We start from the raw sequence: 12,832 nt of genomic DNA, 5'->3' as shown, positions 1-12,832 counted from the left end.
CAGCACTTCCCCCTGCAACTGCAGTTGATGCAACTCTTAACCTTTCAAGTTTTTTCTTCCCACCATTCAGGGACCCAAACTGACTTTCCAGGTGAAACAATGGTTCACTCACTCTTCTTCCAATCTAATGTATTGCATTTGGTGTTCACAATTTGGTCTCCCCTACAACAGAGAAACCAAACCAAAAGATGGTACTGTTTTGCAGAATATCTGCATTCAGTTCACAGGAGTACTCTGAGCTTCCTGTTGTCAGTCACTTTAATTCTCCATCTCACTCTGACCTCTCTACCTGTGGCCTCCTGCATTGTCACAATAAGGCCCAAGGCAAACTTCAAGAACAGAATCTTGCAGGACTTTATTTGAGAAATATATTCTTATATTTTCTTGCAACATATTCATCCATCAAGTCCATGTTGGGTCGTAGAGTTATTAATCCCATTCCATCACTTGCCTCCCTGTCACATACCATCTCTCTGATGCTCAACATTCCTTTGATTCTTTTTCATCATTAATTTAGACTTCCAAAGTTTTTTAACTTCTATTTTGGTATTCTACTCCCTGTACACTCATGATTTTGTGGCCAGATTCTGGGCTAAATCCATCCGTAAAAAATGGGCCGTAACCCAAACAGTGATGAGTCGGAGTACAGGAGATAGGGAGCTTAGTTACCTGGTGTCATGACAATAAGATTTCCCTCAATGTCAACAAAACTAAAGAGATGGTCAATGACTTCAGAAAGGGAGCGGTGCACATGTTCCAGTCTTCATCAATGGTGTTGTGGTCAAGAGGCTTGAGAGCTTCAAGTTCCTAGAAGTGAACATCACAGCCTGTCCTGATCCAACAACACTGATGTCACAGCCAAGAAAGCACAACAATGACTGTATTTCTTCAGAGACTAAAGAAATCTGACAAGTCCAGTCAACCCTTACTAATTTTTATCGATAAACTACAGAAAGCATCCTATCCACATGCATACTGGCTTGATAATGGCAAATCTCTGCATATGTCCAAAAGAAAGTATAAAGAAATGTGGACACAGCTTAGCACATTACAGAATCTACAATCCATGGACTGTCTATAATTCTCGCTGCCAGCATATAATTATGCAGCCAGCATAATCAAAGACCCACCCACCCTGGACACTTTATCTTTCCCCTCTTCTATTGAACAGAAGGTACAAAGCCGGAAAGCATGTACCACCAGGCTACCCCTCTGTCATAAGACTATGGAATGGTTCCTAGTACTATAAGATGAGCTCTTGCTCTCACAATGTATGTTGTTATGATCTTGTCACTTATTGTCTGTAACTGTAAAACTTCATTCTGCATTCTGCATGCAGCACCTACTTGACAAAAACTTGCTTACGGATGCCCACTTTGGGTTCTGCCAAGGCCACTCAGCTCCTGACCTCATCACCTCCTTGGTCCAAACATGGACCAAAGAGCTAAATACCAGAGGTGAGGTGAGAGTGATAGCCCTCAACATCAAGGCAGCATTTGACCAAGTATGGCATCAAGGTGCCCAAGCTAAAATGGAATTAATGGGAATTAGGGTGAAAAACCTCTGCTGGTTGGAGTCATACCTGACACAAAGGATGACGATTGTGGTGGTTGGAGGTCAATCATCTCATCCTTGGGACATCACTGCAGGAGTTCCTCAGGGTGGTGTCCTAAGACCAAACATCTCCAGCTGCTTCATCAATGACCTTTCTTCCATCATAAAGTCAGAAGTAGGGATGTTAGCAGATGACTGCACAGTGTTCTGCACCATCTGTCACTCCTCAGATAGTGAAGCAGTTCTAAATGCAGCAGGACCTGGACAATATCCAGGCTAGGGCTGACAAGAGGCAAGTATCATTCGAGCCAGGCAATGACCATCTCCAACAAGAGAGGCTCTAATCATCATCCCTTGACATTCAGTGGCATCACTATCACTGAATCCCCTACTATCAACATCCTGGGGGCTTACCATTGATAGGAAACTGAACTGGACTAGCCATATAAACACTATGGCTACCAGAGCACGTCAAAGGCTAGGAATCCTGCAGCATGTAACTCACCTCCTGACTCCCCAAAGCCTGTCTGCCATCTACAAGGTTCAGATCAGGAGGGTAAGGGAATACTTGCCACTCGCCTGGATGAGTGCAGCTCTATCAACACTCAAGAAGCTTGAGATCATCCAGTACAAGGCAGCCCACTTGACTTGTACCCCTTGCACAAATCCAATCCCTCCACCATCAATGAACAGTTGCAGCAGTGTGTACTATCTACAAGATGCACTGCAACAACGCACCAAAGTTCCTAAGGCAGCACCTTCCAGACCCACGACCAGTACCACCTAGAAGGACGAGTACAGCAGATACCTGGGAACACCACCACTTAGAAATCCCCCTCCAAGTCACTCGCCACCCTGATCTGGAAACATATCACCGTTCCTTCATTGTTGCTGAGTCAAAATCACGGAATTCCCTCCCTAACAACACTGTGGGTGTACCTACACCTCAGGGACTGCAGCGGTTCAAGGAGGCAGTTCATCACCACCTTCTCAAGGACTGCTAGGGATGGGCAATAAATGCTGGCTTAGCTAGCAATGACCACTTGCCGTAAATGAATATTTAAAAATTTTTTTTTTTACTTTGTACCACCTCAATAAACTGTGTAATGAATTGATCTGTATGAACACTATGCAAAACAAGCTCTTCACTGTACCACTGTAGGCATGACAATAATAAACCAATTCCCATTTCAATTCCTATATGAGGAATGACTTGTAGTGGTCAATTAAGCTACCAACCTATCATTGGGATGAGAGCAGAAAGCAGAACTTGTAGGGAATCCCAATGTCACAGGGAAAATGTACACAACTCCATGGGCATACTCGTCATGCTTGTATTCAGATCTCTCCATTAACGCCACTCCCAGAACATGTGCCTACGGCTAGCCTAGAAACCTGAGACCAGAGCATCCACTTGGAACGAGTTTCCTGCTAATTTCAGTATAGACTGAATATGGAGAGGAAGTTTCCATTAGTCTATGATCCAAGGGCAAAGCCTCAGAATAAAGGGATGAACCTTTAAAACTAAGACAAGGAGGGACCTCTTCAACCAGTGAGTGGTTAATCTGCAGAATTCATTGCAACAGAAGGCTGCAGGTCCCAAGTCATTGGGTGTATTTAAGGTAGACACTGAAAGCTTCTTGAAATATTGCATCATTTCTTAATGCATGCATCACTAAATGACAATAAAAGAGGACTACGTGTCTTCATAATCTAATAAAGAGAGTTAAGGGTTATGGGGAGAAGGTGGAGAATGGGATTGAAAAATAATCAGCCATAATTGAATGGTGGAGGAGACTCAAGGGGTCAAATACCCTAATTTTGTTCATATATCTTATAGTTTTATCTTCCTAGGATCTTACAAAGTTCAATTAGATCATTTCTTGTCCTTGTGAAGTCCCAAAGAACATAAACTAAAACAGCTTAATCTACCCTTAAAAGACTGCCTGTTCATACTTTAAATTAATCTAGTAAGCCATCTCTTGGCTGCCTCTAACAAGAAAGGAACCTGAGATGATATACATCTTCTAAGTGCAACCTTAAAAGATGTAGCAAAACGTCTCTACTTTCCTACACCATCTTTGGTACAATGAAGACCATCAGACCACTTGTCTTACCAATTCAGTGCTATGCCTGCACATTAACTTCCAGTGTTTCTTTCATGAGAGGTCTCTCTGAAATATAATTGAATTAACTTTTGCCCAAATTGAAAATATGAGTATACAGAAACATCTCAGTTGCATTTTTGAAAACTGTTTAGGAACGGAGCAATATTTGGTTACTTAATTATCTCACATTATATCACATAAACATTAGGATGGGAACATAAGCACACTGTTTGGCCTTGCAAGCATGTTTCACCATTCATCAAGTTCTTAAAAAATCTTAATATATTTTCTCTGCACTATCCCAATATCTCTCAATTTCCTCATTTTTTTCAGATCTATAAAGAGTAAAAGAAAGGCAAGAGTGGACACCAGACCACTGGAAAATGACACTGGAGAGGTAGTAATAGGAGACAAAAAAAATGGCAGACAATAAGTATTTTGCATCAGTCTTCTCTGTGGAAGACACCAGCAGTATGGCAGAAATTCAAAGTATCAGGAGACAAAAGTGAGTGTAGTTGCTAATACAAGGGAGAAGTTACTTGGGAAGCTAAAAGGTACAAAGGCAGATGAGTGACCTGGACCAGATGGACTACACCCTGGGGTTCAGAAAGAGTAAGCCAAAGTCAGCATGGTTTTCTTAAAGAGGGTAAAAAATCAATAATTAATTCCATTAAGACTATTAACTGTAGATTATACAAAACAACACAGCAAAGAACAAGTTGCTTGATCACCTGAATATTGCTGCAATTCCATTAATTTCTCTTCATTTATATCTGTAGCAATGACCTTGGCACCTTCCTTACAGAATGCCTCAAAATGTAAAAGAAAATACACATTAATAGACATTAACATTAATAGAAAAGACATTCTATGCTTTACATAAATTGTAATTGACTTTACATTCTAACTGCTATGCAAAAATAATTTAAATATATATGCAAAGGGGTTTTGAAAACAACAGCTTTTAATTTGCATCACGTCTTCCCTGGGTGGTATTTAATGGATGATTTTTTAAAAATGAAATCAGACTCAGTGGTTTGAAGTCCCAGTTCAACAGGACAACTTCCAAAATAGTACAAATTAAAACTGAGGACTTATGATTGCACATGCTCGTCCAATGCCTTGTGCTGCAGCTGAGAGTACAATGACTTTCCCATCCAGTCGGCCCATCCTCTGTTTGGGGGAAATGAGAAATTACACCCAGGGCAAAACTTACTATTCCCTAAATGGAACAGAGGACTTTTACATTCCATCTAGAATGTAGACAACTAGTCATTGAAATGAAAGCTGTTTGGAGGGATTCCACAAAAATTTACGTTGTTTTGTATTAAAATACTGCGGATTCCAATTAATTGGTACATCGAGCAGCCACTTATTTGGGATAACTCTTAAAGAACAACTAAATGAGAAAACAGCCAAGATTCCCTTAGTTTATTTGGGACTCTATGCTACTTAACTGGGACAGAAGATCGTGGCCAAAGACAGTTTCAAACTAGTGTCAAATGTGTGAACTTGTGCAGCCGTTAGACTCTATACCGTGCTTAGAGCAAACACTTTTTAAATAGTGCCAGTTATATGTGGTTGTGTTTAAAATGCAGTGGGCTTTTGTACTGGATTAAGTTTGCTGACCAGATTATATATGATCAAGGCAAATCAATAGGCCCCTAATTTATCTGCCCATTTATTATTATAAATTGGCAGCATATCTACCTGCCTCTAGTTTTTAGGAGCTAACAGAATGCTATTGCTTGCTCTAGTGCTGAAGGAAGTCACTTCATAAGACCATAAGATATAGGAGCAGAATTAGGCCATGAGGCCTATCAAGTCTGCTCCACCATTTCATCATGGCTGATCCATCTCCCTCTAAGCCCCAATCTCCTGCCTTCTTCCCACCCATATCCCTTCTTGCCCTGACATAATCAAGAACTTATCAGCCTCTGCCTTAAATATATCCAATGACTTGGCCTCCATGGCCCCTTGTGGCAACAAATTCCACAGATTCACAACTCTCTAACTAAAAAAAATTCTTCCTCAACTCCGATCAAAATGGATGTCCCTCTATTCTGAGGCTGTCTCCTCTGGTCTTAGACTCCTCCACAACAGGAAACATCCTCTCCACATCTACTCTATTGAGGCCTTTCAACATTCAACAGGTTTCAATAAGATTCTCCCCCTTTCTTCTGAATTGCAGTGAGAACAAGCTCAGAGCAATCAAATGCTCCTCATATAAGCTTTTCAATCCCAGAATCATTTTTGGGAACCTCCTTTGAACCCTCTCCGAGAGCCCTGCTGGCAGCTGATGGGGTAACATCTTTTTGAACTTGCTCCTACCTTATCTATCTTTTTGTTTCCTACCAGTTTTTTGAAACCTTATTATAAATTCCAACATTGCTCTATTATGTCTTTGAGAAAATTAAAGCCTCTGCAAAAGAAAAAGAAGATGATTCGCCAACCACTTTGGAATCAATTGGAGATTTCCTTAAAAAGCAAAGAACAGAACTTTCTGAGGAATTTCAACAGCTTAACATTAAGTTGGACATTATTCAACAAACTCTAATCGAACATGATAAGCGAATTAATGAGAATAAAGAAACATTGTCAATACAGGAAGCGGACTTCGAAGACATGAGTAAGCTCTGCAAAAAATTATCATTATCTAATGAAGAATTACCAAAGTAGATTACCAACCTGGAAAGCAGAAGCAGAAGGAACAATCTATGTATTCTGGGTCTTGAAGAATCAATTGAAGGTGCAAGCTTTCTGAAGCAGCTATTCCCTGATTTATTGCCGTTTGTGCCTAAGTTGGACCGCGCCCACTGGTCACTGGCTCCGAAACCTAAGTCGGGGAAAGACCTAGGGCGGTTATTTTATGTTTTTATAGATTTCATACTAAGGAGCTTTTAATCTGTCATAACCGTCGAGTAGGAAAGATCGATTACAATGGGAAGATGATCAGATTTGTGGAAGATTATACACCGGAGGTTATGGCTGAATGTGCCAAATATAAAGAGGTTATGTCGCTGCTTTATAACAAAGGGTTTAAGCCCTCCCTTTGCTTCCTCGCACGTCTTAAACCGTTCAGAAAAACAGTGTGCAGAAATGGCTGGGATTGGTTGAACACGCACAGAAGTTTTTGAAAGCAGATTAATTGCGTTATATCTCTTACAAGAGCAATTATCTTTTCAATGTTGGATAGAATAAGGTTTTAATAAACTTACGTTTTGACTGTTTATATATCTTGCTTTTTGATATTTTCTTTGATTTTTTTATTACTTTACTCTTTTTTTGAGGTTTTTCTATATACAAACATATATATATATAGAAATTGTTAAAATGAATCCTCTTATGTTTTGGATTTCTGATCTAAGTTTATTTTGTCTGTTTTCTCTTGGTAGGAACATAATATCCTTGAATGATTGGAGTTTTGCTAGCAGGATTTCTTTGGGAGCGTTGTCTTTAGGGTTTAGCATGCCATCTGTTCTGTGGCCAGCTTTTTTTGGCTTTGGGAGGGGGAGGGAGGTGGGGTTTCATTTTTCTCTGGAAGCTGGGTTGGGCTACCATTCAAATTTTCCGTTTGAGTACCTTATTTTATGGTTTGTTCTCTGGTTCTAATAACTTATGGTCAGATCTTTTAACTCTTCTGTTAATTAGTATTTAAAATGGAAATACTAATTTACTTAGTTTTAATGTGAAAGGGTTAAATCATCCTGTGAAATGGAATAAGATTTTTGCTTATATTAAAAAGTTAGGGGCCCCCATTATTTTCCTACAAGAAACACATGTACGTAGTTGTGACAACGCACGCCTTTTTAATCAGTGGAGGGATTTACAATTTCATTCTTCATTCAGAGCAAAATCTCGAGGGGTCTCGAATTTTATAGACAATACAATTTCTTTTGTTCAACATAAAGTTGTCTCTGACCCTAATGGGTGATTTGTCATAGTGTCAGGGAAACTAGATAATAAATTAATCGTATTTACTAATGTGTACGCCCCCAATGTGGATGACCCAGGATTTTTTGAGCGTTTCTTTTCATTTCTGCCAGATTTAAGTCTTCATTCTTTAGTGATGGGAGGAGATTTTAATTGTTGTCTAGAACCAATATTAAATGGTTCTTCTCCTAAATCAACCACACCTAATACATCAGCTTTATTTATTCAATCCTTTCATTGTTGATATTGTTGATGTCTGGCATTTGTTTCACCCGGCAGAAAGGGAGTATTCATTTTTCTCTCATGTCCATCATTCCTATACAGGATTGATTATTTTTTATTGATAGTCAAATGATTCCATTAGTTCAATTAATTGAATATAAAGAAATAGCATTATCTGACCATTCTCCTGTATTTCTACCTTTAAATCTTCCTGGTTTCACTCATATGAACAGATCCTGGCATTTTAATTTAACTCTGTTATCTGATAAGGACTTTCTAAGATTTCTGAAGAATCAAATTACTCTTTTTTTTGAAGAAAATGCCTTGGAAGAGACTTCTAGTCTTATCATTTGGGATGCTTTTAAGGCATATATTGGAGGACAAATAATCTCCTATACTGAGTTTTAAGAAAAAAGCTAATAAAGAGAGAACTGACTTCAAGTCAAGTCAAGTCAAGTCACCTTTTATTGTCATTTCAACCATAACTGCTGGTACAGAACATAGTAAAAACTTAGTTAATCAATTAAAACAATTAGACCAGAAATATGCTTTGGCACCAGACCCTGAACTATACAAAAGACGTACTGAAATTAAAACTAAATATGATCTTCTTATACTGCAACATATCCAATTGAGAGCCAATTTTTAAAAGATAGAAGCCAATTTTATATACATAGAGAAAAAAAAAACTGGTAAACCATTGGCTAATCAATTGAAGACCTTTATAGCTAAACGGCAAATTAAAGAAATTCGCAAAACCAATGGTGATTTGACAAGTGACCATTTTGAAATAAATGACACTTTTAGAGAATTTTATTCTAAACTGTATAGTTCTGATTTTGTTAAAGATAATACTGCAATGAATAGCAACACACACAAAATGCTGGTGGAACACAGCAGGCCAGGTTGCATCTATAGGAAGAGGTACAGTCGATGTTTCGGGCCAAGACCCTTTGTCAGGACTAACTAAAAGAAGAGATAGTAGGAGATTTGAAAGTGGGAGGGGGAAGGGGAGATCCAAAATGATAGGAGAAGACAGGATGGGGAGGGATGGAGCAAAGAGCTGGAAAGTTGATTGACAAAAGGAATACAAGGCTGGAGTAGGAAGAGGATCATGGGACAGGAGGCCTAGGGAAAGAAATGGGGAGGGGAGCACCAGTGGAAGATATAGTGAGAGGGACAGAGGGAGAAAAAAGAGAAAGAAAGAAAGGGGAAAAAAATAATAAATAAATAAATAAATAAATAACGGACGGGGTAAGAAAGGGAGGAGGGGCATTAACGGAAGTTAGAGAAGTCAATGTTCATGCCATCAGGTTGGAGGCTACCCAGACAGAATATAAGGTGTTGTTCCTCCAACCTGAGTGTGGCCTCCTCCTGATGGTAGAGGATGCCATGGATGGACATATCAGAATGGGAATGGGATGTGCAATTAAAATGTGTGGCCACTGGGAGATCCTGCTTTCTCTGGCGGACAGAGCGTAGGTGTTCAGTGAAACGGTCTTCCAATCTGCTTCAGGTCTCGCCAATATATAGAAGGCCACACCGGGAACATCAAACGCAGTATATCACACCAGCCGACTCACAGGTGAAGTGTCACCTCACCTGGAAGGATTGTCTGGGGCCCTGAATGGTGGTGAGGGATGAAGTGTAAGGGCATGTGTAGCACTTGTTCCGCTTACAAGGATAAATGCCGGGAGGGAGATCGGTGGGAAGGGATGGGGGCTACAAATGGACAAGTGAATCGCGTAGGGAGCGATCCCTGCGGAAAGCGGTGGGGGGGGAGGGAAAGATGTGTTTGGTGGTGGGATCCCGTTGGAGGTGGCGGAAGTTACGGAGAATTATATGTTGGACCCGGAGGCTGGTAGGGTGGTAGGTGAGGACAAGGGAACTCTATCCCTAGTGGGGTGGCGGGAGATTGGGGTGAGAGCAGATGTGCGTGAAATGGGAGAGATGCATTTGAGAGCAGAGTTGATGGTGGAGGAAGGGAAGCCCCTTTCTTTAAAAAAGGAGGACATCTCCTTCTTCCTGGAATGAAAAGCCTCATCCTGACAGCAGATGCAGCGGAGACGGAGGAATTACGAGAAGGGGATGGCAATTTTGCAAGAGACAAGGTGAGAAGAGGAATAGTCCAGATAGCTGTGAGAGTCCGTAGGCTTATAGTAGACATCAGTAGATAAGCTGTCTCCAGAGATAGAGACAAAAAGATCAAGCAAGGGGAGGGAGGTGTCGGAAATGGACCAGGTAAATTTGAGGGCAGGGTGAAAGTTGGAGGTAAAGTTAATGAAGTCAACAAGCTCAGCATGTGTGTAGGAAGCGGCGCCAATGCAGTCATTGACGTAGCGAAGGAAAAGTGGGGGACGTATACCAGTATAGGCTTGGAACATGGATTGTTCCATAAAGCCAGCAAAAAGGCAGACATAGCTGGGACCCATACGGGTGTCCATGGCTACACCTTTAGTTTGGAGGAAGTGGGAGGAGCCAAAGGAGAAATTATTAAGGGTAAGGACTAATTTCGCTAGTCCAAGGAGAGCGGTGGTAGAGGGGAACTGGTTAGGTCTGGAATCCAAAAAGAAGTGGAGAGCTTTGAGACCTTCCTAGTGGGGGATGGAGGTATATAGGGACTGGACATCCAGGGTGAAAATAAAGCGGTGGGGGCCAGGGAACTTAAAATCATTGAAAAAATTCAGAGCGTGAGAAGTGTCACAAACATAGGTGGGAAGGCCTTGTATCCCTTTTGCCAATCAACTTTCCAGCTCTTAGCTCCGTCCCTCCCCATCCTGCCTTCTCCTATCATTTCGGATCTCCCCCTCCCCCTCCCACTTTCAAATCTCTTACTATCTCTTCTTTCAGTTAGTCCTGATGAAGGGCCTCGGCCTGAAACTTCAACTGTACCTCTTCCTATAGATGCTGCCTGGCCTGCTGCATTCCACCGGCATTTTGTGTTTGTTGCTTGAATTTCCAGCATCTGCAGATTTCCTCGTGTACTGCAATAAATAATTTTTTAGACCAATTAATTATTCCTGGACTTTTGGTTGATAATCGAAAGCAGTTGGATCAACCTATTTCAAAGAGGAAATCACTGAGGCTATACATTCATTGCATTCTGGGAAATCTCCAGGACCTAATGGATTCTCTGGAGAATTTTATAAGGCTTTTTCTTCATTGCCTATACCTTATCTATGTTCTACCCTTACTGATTCCTTCAAGGTGGGTAGGTCGCCACAGTCTTTTTATGAAGCTTCCATTTCGCTTATTCTTAAAAAGAATAAGAATCCCACTGAATGCTCTTCATATAGACCAGTTTCTTTACTCAATCTTGATGCTAAGATCCTATCTAAAGTTTTGGCCCGTAGACTTGACAATATTATACCTTCTATAATATCTGATGATCAGACAGGATTTATTAAAAATCAATATTCCCATTTTAATATACGGCGATTGTTAAATGTTATGCATTCTCCATCCAAGGAAATATCGGAATGTGTGATTTCTCTGGAGGCGGAGAAGGTTTTTGACCGAGCTGAATGGAATTACCTATTTAAAACCTTAGAAAAATTTAATTTTGGACCCAATTTTATTCTTTGGATTAAATTATTTTACCTATTTCCCTCTGCTTGGGGCCTCACTAACTTTCAGAATTCTAAACCAATTAAACTCCAACGCGGAACCAGACAAGGATGTCCGTTGAGCCCTTTGCTTTTTGATTTGGTATTAGAACCTTTAGCAATTGCCTTTTGAGAGTCTAAAGATATCACCGGTATCTTAAGGGAAGGTACTATTCATAAGGTTTTGCTTTATGCTGATGGCCTATTGCTTTTTATATCTAATGTTACAACTTCTTTACCCTCTATGTTTCTTTTACTGACTAATTTTAGTCAGTTTTCGGGGTATAAACTGAATTCACATAAGGGCAAATTGTTTCCTTCAAATAATTTGATACCATCCAATATTAACCTTCCTTTTAAAATTTCAAAAAACAATTTACATATTTTGGTGTAACCATCGCTAAGAATTATAAATACCTATTCAAAGAAAATTTTCTAACTTTAATGGACTATGTGAAAAAGACACTTTCTAACTGGTCGCCTCTCTCTTTATCATTAATTGGTCAAATTAATTCTATTTAAATGAACATTTTACCAAAATTTATATACCTTTTTCAAGCCATACCTGTCTTTATTTCTAATTTTTTTTAATCTTTAGATTCGATTCATTCTTCCTATATATGGAAGAACAGAAACCCCCGGTTAAATAAAGCCCACCTTCAATAAATTAAAAAGAATGGAGGCCTTGCTCTACCCAATTTTAGGTTATATTATTGAGCAATTAACATATGAAATCTCACGTTTTGGATATATTATATCAATCCTGAGGATTGTCGAATATGGGTCTTTTTGGAAGGCAACTCTGTTACAAAATTTTCTATTATTTCTCTTCTCAGATCCTCCTTTATCTTTAAATAAATTAACTGACAGTTTGGTGGTTACATACACTTTGAGGATCTGGCTACAGTTTAGAAAACATTTCGGTTTAATGAGATTTTCTCCTTCTAGTCCTATTTTTTCTAATTTTTTTAAACCATCTATGACTGATCTGTTTTTTAGAGAATGGGATAGATTAGGCATTAAACGATTTCAGGATCTGTTTGTTGGAGGGTATCTTTCTTCTTTTGAGCAGCTCTCAGTGAAATATAACTTATCAAATACCCACTTTTTTCAATATCTACGGATTAGAGATTATTTAAGATCTAAACTACATATATTTCCTACCAGCCCGGAGAAGAACATAATAGATGTAATTTTTAATTCGAAACCTTTTGATAATAGCTCAATATCTTATATTTATGGTCTGTTGTTGGGACTGAGAATGACTCCCTTAGACAATATTAAAAAACATTGGGAAAAGGATTTACAGACTTCATTATCTGATGAGATCTGGAGGGCTATTTTCAAAATGGTTAATTCTTCATCATTATGTGCTCGTCATTCTCTCCTACAATTTAAAGTGGCACATAG

The 12,832-nt window shown here is 39.5% G+C and overlaps 1 protein-coding gene across 1 annotated transcript in view; it reads right to left on the bottom strand.

Annotated features, from left to right (window-relative positions):
* Positions 1 to 4,832, bottom strand: part of bdh2 (3-hydroxybutyrate dehydrogenase, type 2) — a 107,730-nt gene extending 102,898 nt beyond the window's left edge. The window contains 2 exon segments of the mRNA XM_072256560.1: positions 4,394 to 4,472; positions 4,740 to 4,832. Of these exon segments, the coding sequence (XP_072112661.1) occupies positions 4,394 to 4,472; positions 4,740 to 4,832 (172 nt within the window).
* Positions 4,833 to 12,832: the final 8,000 nt, after the last annotated feature.

Source organism: Mobula birostris, chromosome 4 (assembly GCF_030028105.1).
Source record: "Mobula birostris isolate sMobBir1 chromosome 4, sMobBir1.hap1, whole genome shotgun sequence".
NCBI lineage: Eukaryota > Metazoa > Chordata > Chondrichthyes > Myliobatiformes > Myliobatidae > Mobula > Mobula birostris.
The sequence above is the reverse complement of the archived record's forward strand: the minus strand, read 5'-3'. Positions and strand labels throughout refer to the sequence as shown.